Source organism: Mixophyes fleayi, chromosome 4 (assembly GCF_038048845.1).
Source record: "Mixophyes fleayi isolate aMixFle1 chromosome 4, aMixFle1.hap1, whole genome shotgun sequence".
In the NCBI taxonomy this organism is placed as follows: Eukaryota; Metazoa; Chordata; class Amphibia; order Anura; family Limnodynastidae; genus Mixophyes; species Mixophyes fleayi.
This window is the reverse complement of record NC_134405.1, coordinates 236,064,433-236,081,669: the sequence shown is the minus strand read 5'-3', so window position 1 is coordinate 236,081,669 and position 17,237 is coordinate 236,064,433. Positions and strand designations below refer to the sequence as shown.

Genomic DNA, 17,237 nt, shown 5'->3' with positions numbered 1-17,237 from the left:
CATTTACTTCAGTAGAAAAAATATGATAGTACTCTATTTATTTGAGTCTAAGTTGTGATCAAAGTTAATGAAATGTTGAAATGATGTATAATTTTACTGTTTATATCACATAGCAAAAATAATGTACAATGTGAAACTTGCATATAGTTTAAGGATGCTCATGTATCATTATTTTAGCAAGTAGAAATGAAACAGTGTCAAAAGCACAGGGACTTAAAACTGATCAGTAGAAGTGATTCAACTAAAGCACACATGACATGCATGATTTGAGGTGCCTATATCACTTTGTATGTTTTACAAATATATAGTATTACGCTGGTAAATATTGCTGATTTACATGAGGTTGATTTGTGTGTAATAATGTGCTTGACAACATATATTGTCCTCTGCAGAAATGTGTTCTGTATTGGCCAGAGAAGAGAGGAATCTATGGAAATGTTGAGGTGCTTGTTAATAGCGTCAAGGAACATGAATACTATACCATCCGGATTCTCACCTTAAAGGTAATGCATTATACAATGAATGGGATATGGATAGATTCTAGTTCAAATGTGGGATAACATTTCATTGTTTCCCTTTGCAGCTTCAATAGAAAGTAAGACAAACCTCATATGGATATATGTTATACATGAATTTTATTGATGTATATGTATTTTAGCATTGAGAACATAAATTAGGGAACAACGTTACCTGTCCAAATAATACATTATTTATCTGTTCAATTTTACCATTGCTTCATATTAATAAACAAGTTACTATTATTTCAAGTGCCATGCTTTGTATAAATCCCATCTCAGGCATAAAGTACAAGAAGACTCAATTAGTTTCACCAAATACCTGCAAACTGTCAAAAAATCCTCTAAGTAATGAGTGCCTATAACAGTATTTCTCGTTTGGTGCATCCGGCACAATTATAACATAATTTTTTCTTTGAGATAGACTAGCATAAAATTGAGATTGGAACGGTACTTGTTGCCTTACTGGTATATAGTGACAAGGCAGAGTGTTTAGGGTTGAAATTGTAAAAATTAGACGCAAAAGAGGGGCAGGGAGATTTACCAAAACAGTGACAGTCAAGAGGTACAATGTTATAATTTGACCAGGGCGGTAGACTGGCTTTATATTTGTAGTATGGTTAGTGTACTGTCTGGTCTTCCTGAACAGTTTGTAGAAGAGACCAGATACTGCAGTACAGTAAGGTCTGCTTCTCTGCACAGTAGTATTGTGTAATACAGTAGTATTACATATTGTTAAACAAATATACAACAAAATACAGCACAATGCAATGTGTACATATCTCCATTAGAAATTTGACTGCTCTGCTCAACCTCACACTTGTGTTCACTCACACATAAATCATCATCATCATCATCTATAAATGTGTGTGTTCGCCAGCCTTGGGTTTGTAAGTTTTGACCTGAAATTTGATGTTAGCCAACTCTTTCACATAAGAGTGATCTGTTTCAGTTAAGTGTTAGGCATTATATTTTCCAATGCTTATTTTATGTTTGGAAAAAGCTTTACACCCCTTATATAAGAAGGGAACATCTCCTAGTTTGCATAGCTAATCCCCTTTTAATAGGTGGCCACATATAACATAGCAGCTACACTAATGATATATTTGCATCCAGTGGGATGGGTCCAGAAGCAATCAGCCAATTAGAAGCATCAGCCGATCATTGTCGTCATCAGTGCATATTTTGCAACCAAAATCTGTATACTGGTAGAACTGTAAATATTTTTTGTGCATATGCTTATGGTAGAAATGCAGGCTTTACATAAAAAGCACACACACATGTTCATCTCTATATGAGCTCCATAGTGCCAATCGATTAAGGCAGTGCTGGGCTATCAGGGAGACGTTTGAATAGATCACGATTAACAATCCAAGCAAACAGTGAAACAATGTAACTGTAAAATTGTTTCCGCTTGCGAGATTGCATGTAAGTGAATGTTTTTGAGGTGTCCTAGATCTGCAGACTAGAAGTGAAAGGTTTGCCTATCTTGTTGCTAAGGTTGAAAAGAGACATGTGTCCATTGTTGGTCCATGGGAAGTCAAACAAATGCCTCAGCTGGTATCATTAAAAAAAGATGTCCACCCAAATACATTTTTAATATTAAATACCCTTTCCCTCCCATACAAGGATATCAGATATATGTTCCCCAGGACATATAGGAGATACATGATGTTCCCATGCCGAGGTGGCGTGGCTTCTTGTGCATAGGCCGCAAAGCGGAGGCATGCATAGACTGTCCAGAATTGGGAACAGTTTAAAGTTGGGAGGTTTGTTTTAAGTAAAATAAAATGCTAAAACAAAATGGCGAATTCAACCAAAAATGCTTCTCGTTTCAGGTTGTTTTCAAGTTATTAATAGTCCTATTGTTAATGTTTGACAGCTCTAGATAAAATGATGATGCAATGATAAAAATGTAACTGACATTTTTTCATGTTAGTGCTCATGCTTGCTGTTAATAGGTAACTTAATGTTATCATGTAGGTCATATCTGTCAAGCTTGTCCGGCACTATGGAAGCTGTAAATAGATAAATAAGTGACCATGATGATGAAGTTAACTTTCTAGTTATGTAAACCATAGTGATATTGGTCTCCATCTAATGCTCTTGTATTTAATATTTTTTCAGCAAGGAAGCCAGTCGCGCATTGTGAAACATTACTGGTACACCTCGTGGCCTGATCACAAGACTCCAGACAGTGCTCAGCCACTTCTGCAGCTCATGCTGGATGTGGAAGATGACAGAGATATGTTTGCTGGCAGAGGTCCGGTGGTAGTGCACTGCAGGTGATGTTCAATATCAATCCTCTATTGTTTCATACTTTTCCAATATTACCTATTTCAAAGTGGACTTTGTTGAAAGGTGTTGTATACTACCTACATAATAGGGCTAGTGACAGGCAATAATACAGCACAAAGTACACTTAATATTAAATATTGTACAAGCCAAAAATTGTAGCATGGGGCAATATCCAGACACCATAGATAACAAATGACCGCTGTAGAGTAGACACCAGCACCAGTATTAGTTAAACTTGATTACAAAAAAATATATTTCAACTTAGCAAAGTATGTGCAATAGCATAATATCCTGACATTTCCAAAGGGTTAACTTATTTTGTCAAACACATGCATTACTAACCAACATCAAATATCTGTTTTTATATTAGTTCATTGTGATTTTACTTGTTATTAGCAGCTTTGCTACCTGATATACCTGTGAATGACTGGTTCACATTATTCACCTCTCTGTCATACGTGATCATGTGTTGCTTTTTGGTAGCATTACACTTTCTATTGGTCAGTATTCTCATATGACATCTTTATTCATATGCAGGGTCGCCGAGAGGGGGGGGAGTGGGTACATTTTACCCGGGCCCGGCCATGCCAGGGGGCCCGGGCCGGGCCCTCTCCGCTAATTTAATTTTTTTTTTTTTATTTTCTTTTTTGCGATTTTTTTTATTTTATTTTTATTTTTTGGTGGGGGGAGCTGGAAGAAAAAAAAACCAAAAAACCCGATACTCACGTGATCGCACGGCGCCGTGTCCCTCCTCTCCTCTTCTCCATTCACACTGACTGCCGGGCGTGACGTCATCAAGTCACGCCCGTCAGTCAGTGAGGAGCGCCGCAGCCAGCAGGAAGAAAGAAGACAGAAGAGAAGAAAAGAAAGGAAAGAAGTTGACAAAAGTTAAGTAAAGAAACGGAGAGGCAAGGGGAGGAAAACAGAGAGGGACAGTACTATTAAGAAAGGGGAGAGAGAAGCAGAGGAGGAAAAAAAGCAGAGAGCCACAGAGGAATAAAAAAAAAAGTGGGAAAGAGGAACAGTGGAGGAAAAAAGGTGGGAAAGAGGAACAGAGGAGGAAAAAAAAGTGGGAAAGAGGAACACAGGAGGAAAAAAAAGTGGGAGAGAGGAACAGAGGAGGAAAAAAAGGAGAGAGGCACAGAGGAATAAAAAAAAGTGGGAGAGAGGCCAGGCGCGAGCTGACGGACGTCAGCCCGGGGGCCACACGCTGCCGCATCACATGACACGTGATGCGGCCGCGTGACGCGGCCGCATCACGTGTCATGTGATGCGGCCGCCTGCGTGCCCGCATCACATTTATATTACTTCCGGGGGGGCTGGCCCTAACAGCCATGATTGTGAACGGCCCGGGGGGGCGATGCCCCCCTGCCCCCCGGCCCAGCCCGCCCCTGAGAGAGGCACAAAGGGAAAACGGAGGGAAGGCAGCATGGAGGGCGCAGTGTGAGCATAAGGGGCACAGTGTAGTTGTGATGAAGGGGCACAGTATTGTGTGTGTGATGGCACAGGGGGCTTGTTACAATGTAGTGAGTGTGAGGTAGGTGGTGGCTAATTAATGGGTGCTATTTTGTTTGTAGGGTGATGGTGGGGACTATTAATTTAAGATGGGGTGGTTTGGGGGCTATTGAATGTTGGGGTGAGTTTAGGGAGAATGAGGTCTATTTATTAAATGTGACTATGAATTATTTAATGGCAGTGATGGTTGCGGGAAATAGGTACTGCTGGGGCTGTTTGCAGGAAGGGAAATAGGTTTATTTATTAAATGTGAATAGTATTATTTTAATGTTGGGGCTGGAGGAAGGCCTAATTATTAATCGTGAGTGCTATTGATTTAACGCGGGGGCTGGCTGTAATTTTCTAAATGTAGTTATTTTTTTTTTCAAAATAGGTCCTTCAACATTCCTGGAGCCGGACAAGCCACAACTAAAGAAACCAGCAGCCACAGGTGGAGAAAGTGAGAAGAACAGGTAGGAGAGAGCAGCACAGTGTGTGAAATGTTGTGATTCTAGTAGGGACAATGGCAATTTTTGGTGAATGTTGTGCCCAATGTAAGGTGTAGGCCAAGACTGAACTGTGTGTGTACACACTGCATTGTTTGTATACTACACTGTGGTGGTAGATGTCCTGAAAGTCAGGAGTGCTTGAACATATGTGACGCTCCGGCGAATTGAGAGTCTAGTGATTTTGATGCTAGCCACGCCCCAATGGCGCATTTGCCACGCCCCCAAATGCATGACCACACCTCTGAAAAATTTTGCACTGCCGTTAGGCTAGCCACGCCCCAACGGCGCATTGCCACGCCCCTGAATGTATGACTACATACTAAAAAAAATTTGCGCCGTTGGGCGGCAAAATATTTTTTGGGGGCTTACTCGACTATGAGGGGGGGCCCTATGAATTTGTTGTACTCGGGCCCTGATTTCCTCTTGGCATCCCTGTTCATATGACATCATTCTCTGCTTGTCTTAGGGGTCTGCTACTACAAATGTAACATGCCTCAAATTGTCTTCTAAAGTTGAGAAATTTTAGTCTTCCGTATGCTGCCACTTTAAAGAAACACATCACGTTGCGTCAAGTTTATTTCTCAAAGTACTATTGAATTTCCCTGTGATATATTTTTCTTTCCATCAGATGGTACTTTGAGAGAATTGTACTATTCATGTCAGATGAATCATAAGTACTATATACTGTGCTTTGCAAATATAATTATTATGTTCACATCCTAGCTTAAATTAATGAATTGGCAGCATTTGTTGTCTGAGTGGAGGTAGTTGTTAGTCACTGCTGAATGGCAGAGAGTTTCAACTGATTGACAGTTACCTCCACTTACACCACATATGCTGCACTGTGTATTAGTATACCTGCTATTCTAAAAACCCAAGCTGACCAGAGCAGGGCTGGTGCTTCATCCTCTGTGCTGTGGAATCAGGATGATGGGATCAGGATCAGGACTGGGATCCCTGGAGTTCCATCTTTGCTACTCCAGTGGTCACACTATAATGTCACAGGGAACCCTAAGACCCCGGCCCATTATAGCAAAAGAGTTAAAAAAAATCACACAGATACCAAACAATATTCTTTCTTATTGCTCAATCTATTATCTGGTACTCTTAGGGGTCTTGCAACCTCATGGCCTTGCCACCCACTGCACAATGACACATTCATGCCATTGCATTGCAGGAGACGGGGCTTTGGTGACGTTTGAAGACAATTTGATTAACGCTACATTTGTGTTTTGCTGACCATGATAATGTTTTTAGATTATCTACAACTTCTCAAGTGTTCATTTATCTTCATGTGACAAGTGACTGTAACTTTTTTCAATGTACTCTGTAGACAGCATTTGAACAATTTAGACATAGGCAGGGATGGATTGGGAACTTAAAGTGGCTCTGAGAAAAATTCTGAAAGTGGCCTCGTGTAAGTGAAACCAAGTCATTTGTAGGCAGGGCCAACACAAAAGTAGGTGGGGCTAGCACATAATTAGCCCTAGCCACATGTGTGGCAGGTAAGACCAATGCAACAGCAATGGTAGGCGGACAGAGCAATGGCAGGTGGAGCCTGTCACAATAAACGGAGGTAGCACACATGTAGGCAAAGCATTGCACTGGCAGGGCAAACAAGTAGGCAGCACCCCAGTGAGTGGAGTACACAAAATATTCAGGCGATTGATGCAGCATAATCCAGCAGCAGAGAATTCCAAGAGTTAGCATGGTATTATGCTGCTTTACATAATAATTTGGCCAGTATTAGTGATAGACATTATAAACTGCATCCTAATGCCGCTATGCAATACACATAACATTCTTGTGACCAACATACAATACACTTGACATCCTTGTGAGCATCAAATAATACACATTAGCATTAGCATTCTTGAGACTGCCATACAATACACATAGCATTCTTGTGACCACCATATAATACACATAGCATTCTTGTGACCCCTATTCAATAAACATAGCATTCTTGTAACCGTCACACAATACACATAGCATTCTTGTAACCACCATACAATACACATAGCACATGTCTGACTGCTATTAATACACATAGCTTTCTTGTGACTACCATACAATAAACATTGCAATTTTGTGATCGCCATACAATACACATAGCATTCTTGTGACCGTCACACAATATACATAGCATTCTTGTAACCACCATACAATACACATAGCACTTGTCTGACTGCTATTAATACACATAGCCTTCTTGTGACTACCATATAATACACATAGCATTCTTGTGACTGTCATACAATAAACATTGCAATCTTGTGATCGCCATACAATACACATAGCATTCTTGGGAACGCCATACAATACAGACAGCATTCTTTTGACCACCACACAATACAAAGAGCATCCTAGTGGCCGCCATATATAACAAAAAGCATTTTTTGGACCACCACACAAAATCATCCCAGACCAGGAAGAGGACTACTAGTAGTTTAGAACAATTGACTGTTAAACAATGTTTTGCAAGAGGAAGCAACTATGAAAGCTGTCACCCAGTCGCACAGTTGATCACAGTTGCCACGGCGACTATGCTAGTATTAGCTCTGCGTCCAATTTCCATCATTAATGCAGCAGGTTTTAGACATTTAATTGAGGTCCTGTGTCCCCGTTATCAAATTCCATCTCAACACCATTTTACTACACAAGCAATTCCTCTCCTATCCCAGGTGGTTACAAAAAAGAAAATTATTAGGCTGCAAAATGCCATTCTACTCACTGTACACTTAACCAAAGATATGTGGAGAAGCAAAAGTGAGCAAACTAAAGATTATATGACTGTGACAGCCCACTAGATTAGTGAATCGCCTTCAGCAGCAAGAACAGCCACAGCATCTAACAAACAACTCCAAATCTTTCATGGGCAGGCTACTCTGTGTATCCCCTGCTTCACTAAGAGGCAATAACGCTGACAACCTGTTTGAAAATCTAAGGGATGTCATTGCAACATGGTTTATCCCGTTTGGACTTTCCGGACAATATGTGATTCCTGATAACACCACCAATATTGTGTTAGAGCATTATAGCATGGATAATTACATCACATTCCTTGTTTTGCTCATACAATGAACTTAATGGCACAGAACGTTTTAAAAAAATGACAATGACATGCAGGAGATGCTGTCTGTATCCCAAAATATTTCGGGTCATTTTCGGAATTCTGCAACAGCATGTAGGAGATTGCAGCAGCTGCAAGAAGAATAGAATTTGAGGTGGAATATACTTTAGTCCAGCTCAGTGGAGAATGCTTTCCGTGTTGTGCAAGGTGCTGAAACCATTCGAAGTAGTCACCTGTGAAGTGAGTTCAGACACTGCTAGCTTGAATCAAGTGATTCCCCTAAGTAAACTTTTGGAAAATCAGCTATAGAAATTGAAGGAAGATATGAAACAAAGCAATTGCGCAAACTATGTCGGACTTGTAGATCAAGTACTTTATTCGCTTCACCAGGTTACAATAGTTATCAACATCTTGAAATTGGATTACTACATTTTGGCAACTGTGCTTGATCCTAGCTATGTCTTCTCTTTCTTTCCAACTTTCTCAAGAGATGCCACGAGCTCCTGGTCAGCAAGCTGACAGCTTAAGTGGTACATGACATGACAACATCTCCTCCTTCAGTTTCTCTGGCAACTGCTGCTAGGAAAAAACTTAGCTTTCCCAAGACATCCAGTGGTGATGCAAATGAGTCAGCACAACATTTTGACTTCTGGTCTGGTCTAAAAAAATTGCCCAAAAATCGTAACAGCTCTTCCGTAAAATGAACTACAAATTGCATGAGGAAGGCCATTACCGGCAATTACATCAAAGTAGAGAGACTTCTGTAAAGGTGGATTGCAGTGGGGATGAATTAATATTGTGTGAGGATGATGTACACACTGATGAGGGTAAGGCTGATGACTGTGTAGAATACAGGTGCTGGGATCTAGCTGAGAGAAGGGAGCTAGCTGATGCTGATATGCTTGTTATTATTTTGGGTAGAATGGCATGTTGGCAATTTTATGTTTTTCGACAGTAAGCTTTCCCTTTATTAGAGAGGTGTTTTTTTCTTTACCAATGTAAAAACTTGTTTTTTAAATTTCAGTTTCCCTGACTTAAACCCACTATAACTTTGAGCATAGGCTTTAGTAGATGACGTAGAAGAACTAGTATCATCATGACTGGTGCCAGCAGCTGGTTGCCATATCGATGGCGCTGATCTATGGCAATGGAGACTGACAAGATCACTGCTACCCCTTCTGTTTCTGCATGAGCAATGACACTGCACAATGGCACTGGAGACTGGAGAGTGACAAGAACACTGTCACCCCTTCTGTTTCTGTGTGAATAATGGCACTGGAGACTGGAGAGTGACAAGAACCCTGTCTGCTAACACGGTTTATGTGTGAGAAATAGCAGTTAGTAATTGCACTGAGACTGGAGAGTGGCAAGAACACTGCTACCCATTTTGTTTCTGTGTGAACAATGGCACTGGAGACTGGAGAGTGACAAGAACACTGTCTGCTAACCCGGTTTATGTGTGAGCAATGACACTCAGCAATGTGACTGGAGACTGGAGAGTGACAAGGACACTGCCACTCCTTCTGTTTCTGAATGAGCAGTGGCACTCAGCAATGGCACTGGAGACTGGAGAGTGACATGAACACTGCCTGCTACCCCTGTTTTTGTGTGAGCAATGGTGCTCAGCAATGTGATTGGAGACTGGAAAGTGACAAAAACACTGCCACCCGTTTCTTTGTGAGCATTGGCACTCAGCAATGTCACTGGAGACTGGAGAGGGACAAGGACACTGCCATCCCTTCAGTTTCTGTATGAGCAATGGCACACATCTATGTCACTGGAGACTGATATAAACACTGCCACCTCTCCTGTTTTCTATGTGAGCAATTGCAGACAGCAATGTGATTGGAGAGTGACAAGGAAATTACCACCCCTCCTGTTTCTTTCTGTATGAACAATGGCACACAGCTTTATGACTGAAGACTGATAAGAACACTGCCACCTCTCCTGCACTCCGAAATGTGACTGGAGACTGGAGAGTGACAAAGACACCCCTCCTGTTTCTGTATGAGCAAAGGCACACAGCTATGTCGCTGGAAACTGATAACAACACTGCTACCCCTCCTGATTCTGTATGAGCAATGACGCTGACCAGTTGCACTGGACACTGCCAAGAACAATCCTACCCCTTCTGTGTCTGTCTGTGAAATGGCGCTGGATCTTCGTGGAAGGCGGTACTCATGGAATCCAAAACTAACAAGGTCCGGCAACGTGCCAATGATGCTTCGTCTCGATTTGAGTTCCGAGGACGTGCAAAAGTACCGAGCCAGCTTGGCTCAGTACTCGGATTGCCTAAGTTGGGGGAGGCTCAGTTTTCAAAAAATCAAGCCTGAGCATCCCTAATTGTGTTTCTATGTGGTTATTTTTTTACCTTAGCTTCTTTTATATCATAGAGCATTTATTGAAATTCTACGTCTGACCTATTTTGGCATCAGGGTTTAGACAGGGGATCAAATTTGGATCATACAGTGTTTCTATACAGCATATGTAAAATTCCATGTGCTGTTATGGAAACAAGCTATGGTACATGGCATAGCTTGTTTCCATAACGTACTGCCCTAAACGTCAGCATTTTTTCGGAACACCTGGGCATTCTTTAACACCTCCAATGTAGTGACTTGATAACACAAAGAGAGCTCTTTTCTTGTAGACTTGTATCTCTAAGACAGTGACAGCATGGCTTATGCAGTATAATAAAATTACAGGTGGCACAATAAAAGTTTTAATTATAAGGGTACTCATGATTTCTTGTTTACAGGGGCAAAAATTATTATTAATGATCTTACGGAGGCCAAATTATTTTATGAATAAATCAATGGGCTAAATTTCATTAATGATTATATGTAAGGTAATTAAATTTTTTTATTATTATATTAGTGTGGCATACTATTTCATTACCAGTGGGGCAAAAATTATTATTTTCTGATGTTGCAAAACTTAACATTTCCACTTGTGCTCATGTGCATGCTGGCTAAGTGGTTAGCACTTCTGCCTTACAGCACTGGGGTCATGAGTTCAATTCCCGACCATGGCCTTATCTGTGAGGAGTTTGTTTGTTCTCCCCGTGTTTGCGTGGGTTTCCTCCGGGTGCTCCAGTTTCCTCCCACGCTCCAAGAAAACATGCTGGTAGGTTAATTGGCTGCTAACAAAATTGAACAAGATCATTAATAATAATTTTTGCTCATCTGACCAAGATTCCATTGGACTGACTGCAGAATAAGAAGAGTACTGAAGGACTGCAAGGATCTACAAGTCTTCTTCCTTCATCGGGGTCTCTGCCGAAAGCTAAGTAACAGGGAGGCATGACCACTAATTTGCTGGCAGTGCAGGGGAGGAACCACTTCAGCATTGATGCAAACCTGATTAGGTACTCAGGGAAAGCCACAAAACAGTCTGATGTATTACTGTTTCATTTATTGCAGTATGCAGATATTTTTTAAAAGTGCTATAATTGCTTTGTTTGTTTTTACGCCTATTCCTAATTATTAACTCATTCACTGTTGGTATCCCATTTATTGATAAACATTAAATATTGTATTACTGGTTTTGCCTAGGTGTGAGGTATGTTCCCATGGGCAAGATACTGATGGTGAAATTAGCCCAGTAAGCACTTGGTGTGGGCATCTTTGTCGGATACCCCAGGGCAGACTCTCCGTTGGTTGGCCAGGACAAAATAGCTATAGGTTACCACAATATCATGACATGAAGTTTGATCTCACTTCCAAGGACATGTTAAAAGACTTTTTGCTAGGAGGAAAAGGCTTTTCAGTCCACTGTTGAACAGATTCCCCCCAGTAAATGTGGTTCCCTCTCCATCCCTTGCATCTCAGCACTTATCTCGTCCTTCAAACATACTCTTGGTTTTGCATGTGGATGTATTATCAGGTGCACAATTGCACCTGACCTGCCTTCAACAAGGAACCCCCTGACGAACCCAGCTTCTTCCTCCCTAACCTGTAGCTGACATCATCTTTGGGAACAGGTTCATGTGCTTGTCATAAAAATGGCAATATTTGCAAAAAAAGAGAAATATAATATAATAAGACATAATTTGCACTCTGTGACTGGAATTTTGCTGATTCAAAATTACTTTTAATTATATGAAAATAGTTTCCAAAATATGCAAAGCATGGTTCCTGTAAAGATTAAGCAACAAAGTTATATTGTTTTCAAGAGGCATGTATATTATCTGTAGTTCACATTGCTATTTCATGCAGTGCACATATGAATATCTCCATATCCTGACTACACACGTAAGATTTTTTCCTTTATGAGGAACACATCCTGTACAGGAGGTTGTTAGGAATGTGGTGAGGAAGAATGGGATGCCTAGAGAAATGTCTTTTCAAGGAAGATGAAATCAGCATGTGCAACACTATATATAAATTTAGTCTATTTTCCTATTTAGTCTACAAATGTAAAAAGACATGCATATATTTGTCTATTAAGGATATGTTTTTTCTGCATATCTACATTTACATTTTTATATAAATATATACACTATATGGACTAAAGCATCCAGATGTTTGACCATTACACCAACAGGGACTGTAATGACATTGTATTCAAATAGATATACTTTAATATAGTTGGTCTCCCTTTTGCAGTGGTAACAGCTTCCACACTTCTTGAAAGGCTTGCCACAAGATGTTGGAGTGTTCCTTGGAGAACTTGTGCCCATTCATCCTGTAGAGCATTTATAAGGTCAGGTTCTGATGTTGGACGAGAAGGCCTGGCTCGCAGTCTCTGTTCTAGTTCATCCCAAAGGTGTTCAATGGGTTCGAGGTCAGGGCTCTGTGCAGGCCAGTCAAGTTCTTCCACACCAAACCCATCTAACCATGTCTTTGTAGTCCTTGCTTTGTGCACTGGGGCATAGTCATGTTGAAATAGAAAAGGGCCTTCCCCAAACTGTTGCCACAAAGTTGGAAGCATAGCATTGTTCAAAATGACTTGGTATGCTGAAGCATTAAGATTGTCCTTCACAGGAGATAAGGAACCTAGTCCAAACCCTGAAAAACAATCCCATACCATTATCCTATTCCACTAAACTTCACAGTTGGCATAATGCAGTCAGTCAGGTAACATTCTCCTGGCATCCGTCAAACCCAGACTCGGTCATCTGACTGCCAAACAGAGAAGCGTGATTCATCACTCCACAGAACACGTTTCCACTGCTCCACAGTCTAGTGCAGGGTTTCTCAAACCCAGTCCTCAGGGCTCCCCAACAGTGCAGGTTTTCCGGATCACATCTGGCATAATTAGGACCACCTGTGGATCTGTTACAATGTGTCAGTCAGTAATGAATACACCTGTGCTCCAGCAAGGAGATATGGAAACCCGCACTGTTGGGGAGCCCTGAAGACTGGATTTGGGAAACCCTGATCTAGTGTCAGTGTGCTTTACAGCAATCAATCTGAAGCTTGGCATTGGTCTTAGTGATGTGAGGCTTACATGCAGCTGCTCGGTCATAGAAACCCATTCCATCAAGAACCTGCCACTCAGTTTTTGTGCTTACATTATTGCCAGTGGAAGTTTAGAACTCTTCAGCTATGGAATCAGCAGAATGTTGGCATCTTTTACGCACCATGCGCCTTAGCAGTTGTTGATCTCGCTCTGTGATTTTATGTGGTCTTCTGCTCCGTGACTGAATTGCTGTTGTCCCTAAATGCTTCCACTTTCTGATAATATCACTTACAGTTGACCGTGGAATATCCAGTAGGGATGAAACTTCACCGATCGTCTTATTGCAAAGGTGGCATCCTATCACAGGGTTACACTTTATTTATCTACACATTTCCTATGAAGTAAAACATGAACAGAATGTTTCTGTCTAGAGAAACATACTGCATTTATTCTAATAATAGGTCTTACTGATTACTCTACCGAGATACAAAGATGTATCACAGAATAGTCCCAAATTATAAGTGTAAACAATGTAAACAATGTTTCAATGTTTTATTTCCTTAAACTTGGATGTATTGCACTTCTCTTTATTTATCCTTGAAATACTATACAAAGACAATTTAATACTATCTGTATTGTTTCAGTGCTGGAATTGGAAGAACTGGTTGTTATATTGCTACATCTATTGGCTGTTGTCAGTTGAAGGAAGAGGGATTTGTTGATGTATTAAGCATTGTCTGCCGGCTAAGGATCGACAGGTAAATGTTTGTTAATTATTTATGAACATCCGAGGTTTAAATTGTCCAAAAACTTGGAAAATGCCCTATGTATCAAGCTACAGAGCTGCAATGCTCTCCCTATAGTGTAGAACAGCTAATGCCATATGAAGATGACATCGCAGGAGAGGGATCCAGGCTTCGTTCCCTATCCCAAATTTTCCATGGCCATAAGAGCTTGTAAGGAAAGTGATAGCAATTGCGAACCCTTTACTGTAGATTATTCGCTGGGACAGGCTTCTATCAGAGACTTTGTCCTGGCTCTTCAATTTCATTAACTAGTGGTAGATAATCCTATTCATTCCTCATCATTTCAATAATAAATGATGAATGACTTGAGCAATATGTGATGGGTCATAAATAGACCACCTAAATATTGTACATACTGTAGCTTGAGCTTGAAAACAGTTGGGATGAAAACAACATTAAATGGCTAAATTACTAACATTGTATTCAGGAACAGCATTTGCATTAATGCATAGCAACCAATTAGACACTTGATTTTATTATCTAACTTACTCTAGACAGATCAGAGTAAAAGCATGAAGAAATACCAGAAAACAAACAAACATGACACTACTACAGGCAAAACATATTCACAATCACAGTTTTGAGTGAGAATTGCACTAAATAAAGTGGTTAGTTGCTAGTGGGGTGTTCTCCTTCACTTTTGGACCATATAGCTTGCAGTGCATATTATAGACCAAAGCAAAGCATCTCTCAAACTTAGTTTTAATAGTATGTTATATCCAAAGAAGATAAAAGAAGAAAAAAACATATATAGCTTTTAGAGTACAGAATACTTTGAGAGATTATTCTGATATTTTATTCCTTTGTGTCATACATATGTTAAAATCATTCACACCCTACTTGACCATAAGTTCACTCATAAACTGCGCAGCTTTTCCTGTAATTTCTCAACCAGACTGCAGTATATCCTGTCCAATAGATGGTCAAAGGACAGAATTCAGCAACCACAAACTAGTTATGAGCAATAAATCTCCACACAGCAGTGCCTATACAAGGACAAATGTTTTGCTTTGTGTTGAATACAGAAATAATACAGTAAAACATTTGGCTTGAGCCAATTGCTACATACATTTAATAATTTTCTTAGTGAAGCAGAATAATAATAATAATAATAATAATAATAATAATAATATAAAATACATGGGATCCTAGTATATTTATAAACTCCTCTAAATGATATCTGATTTATGATGTCATCGCCGACAATTGGTGAGTTCAGATTCATCACTTCAGATTTCATTATAAGAAAAAATACAGCCCTTTGTACAGTAAATGATTATAGATATTACCTTGGATTTCCATGGCCTGTATAAAAGCTCTCGGTCTGCGGCCTTGCGCTTTATATGTATGTCTTTACCCTAGACCAGGGTTTCCCAAACCCAGTCCTCAGGGCTCCACACATAGTGCAGGTTTTCCGGATCACATGTGACATAATTAGGACCACCAGTGGATCTGTTACAATGTGTCAGTCAGTAATGAATACACCTGTGCTCCAGCAAGGAGATCTGGAAAACCTGCACTGTTGGGGAGCCCTGAGAACTGGGTTTGGGAAACCCTGCCCTAGACACTTTTGTCTGCTTAAATTACATTTCTATATGTGTGCATTACGTGACATCACTTAGCATACTTGTCCATTGACTTGTTTAATTAAGGGTATGTGGATATGATCATGGTAAAATTTCTCAAAGTAGGTACAAAGCGAATTGTATTTTCCTTTATAATTTAGTCAGGCTTTTACATTATACGCCATGAAGCATATGACCCATGATACACTTTATTATATTACCCTGTAGTTCCTACTACATTTACAACCTGTTACATGTTGTTTTATTTTTATAATCATGTAATTGCTTTCCTTTAACAGGGGAGGAATGGTTCAAACAAGTGAGCAATATCAGTTTGTGCACCATGCCCTGGGCCTTTACGAGAGTCGACTCTCCGCAGAAATGGTCCAGTGAACGTCTGGGATTTGATTTTTTGTAGTGATCGTTTTTAGGTAATTTACTGAATTACCGACCAGCAGTTTCTTCAAGAAGTGAAGTAGGCTCCATGGAATACAAGAATGTAGGGAGAACATGGAAGATTTGACGGAACGTTTGACACAGTTGGATGGACAATAAAGTGTCACTGAATGTACCTGTACTGCAAGTTTCTGCAAAAAGCAATGGACGGTACAGAAGATGTACATGGAATTTGCATATGTAAATGAAAGGTGGATGTACTTTTGAAATAGGATTATCTACCACAAAGAATGTATGTACTACTGCTCCAGACACAGTGGGTATTTAACGATTATTCGGTGTATAACAAATAAACGTTTGCAAACTGTGTGTCTTGTAAATGGACTGTGAAATGTCACTCTGTTAAGTGCTATTACTTATTATGTGGTGAATTTGTTTCTTGCCCACATAAGATTATTGCTGCTAGTGTTACAAGTAATGTTTATTTTTAATTAAATAATATTCCTTTGTTTTGTTATTGTTTTTTCTAAACTGTTCAGAAACAGTGAATACTTTATATGGAGATGTGTTTGTGTTCTATTAGCAATTGTGAATTTCAGGATATTTTAAAGGAGCACAATGTACTTTAATCAGTTGATATGCATTTGCTGTATACTGTGGGTTGTACTATTTGCTGCGCCTCTTCTCCAAAACTAAACACAGTGTATTTGTAAATCATGTGAGTTATTTTACCTGAGAACTTTATAGCATATCTTGAAACTGCAAGGAATAAAATAATTGTTTACAGTCCAATAAGTTGTTGCCATTGTCCTTTTTTAAGGCTTCAGAGCAGAGAGACAGATAATAGCTAATAGACATTGCAAAAAAATTGTATGTTCGTAGTCATTTATCTAATTATAATTGAATGTATCAAGGAAGCACCCAAAATAGAAACAAGTTTTCATGTGAAGCAGAACAGTGAGTCCTGCGAATCCACTTCCCCCGAAAACTGACTAGTCCCTCTCCTATACTTATAGTATATTAGCCTCTTGTTCCTAATAATATATGGGAAGACAAATGTAATGCTGCTGACAAGTACAAATCAAGAGGAACATTTATCAGCAGAGACGTGATTAGACAATTGTGTCATTTCATCCTTTAGACTGACTGAGTGGCATAATATTTATGAAAGTTTAAAA

At 39.8% G+C, this 17,237-nt stretch overlaps 1 protein-coding gene across 1 annotated transcript in view; it reads left to right on the top strand.

Annotated features, from left to right (window-relative positions):
- The window catches only part of PTPRR (protein tyrosine phosphatase receptor type R), a 139,599-nt gene extending 122,745 nt beyond the window's left edge, over positions 1–16,854 (top strand). Inside the window, exons 11-14 of the mRNA XM_075209525.1 lie at positions 393–503; positions 2,643–2,800; positions 13,937–14,050; positions 15,963–16,854. Coding sequence (XP_075065626.1) covers positions 393–503; positions 2,643–2,800; positions 13,937–14,050; positions 15,963–16,056 — 477 coding nt within the window. The 3' untranslated portion in view covers positions 16,057–16,854. The remainder of the gene's footprint in view (positions 1–392; positions 504–2,642; positions 2,801–13,936; positions 14,051–15,962) is intronic.
- Positions 16,855–17,237: the final 383 nt, after the last annotated feature.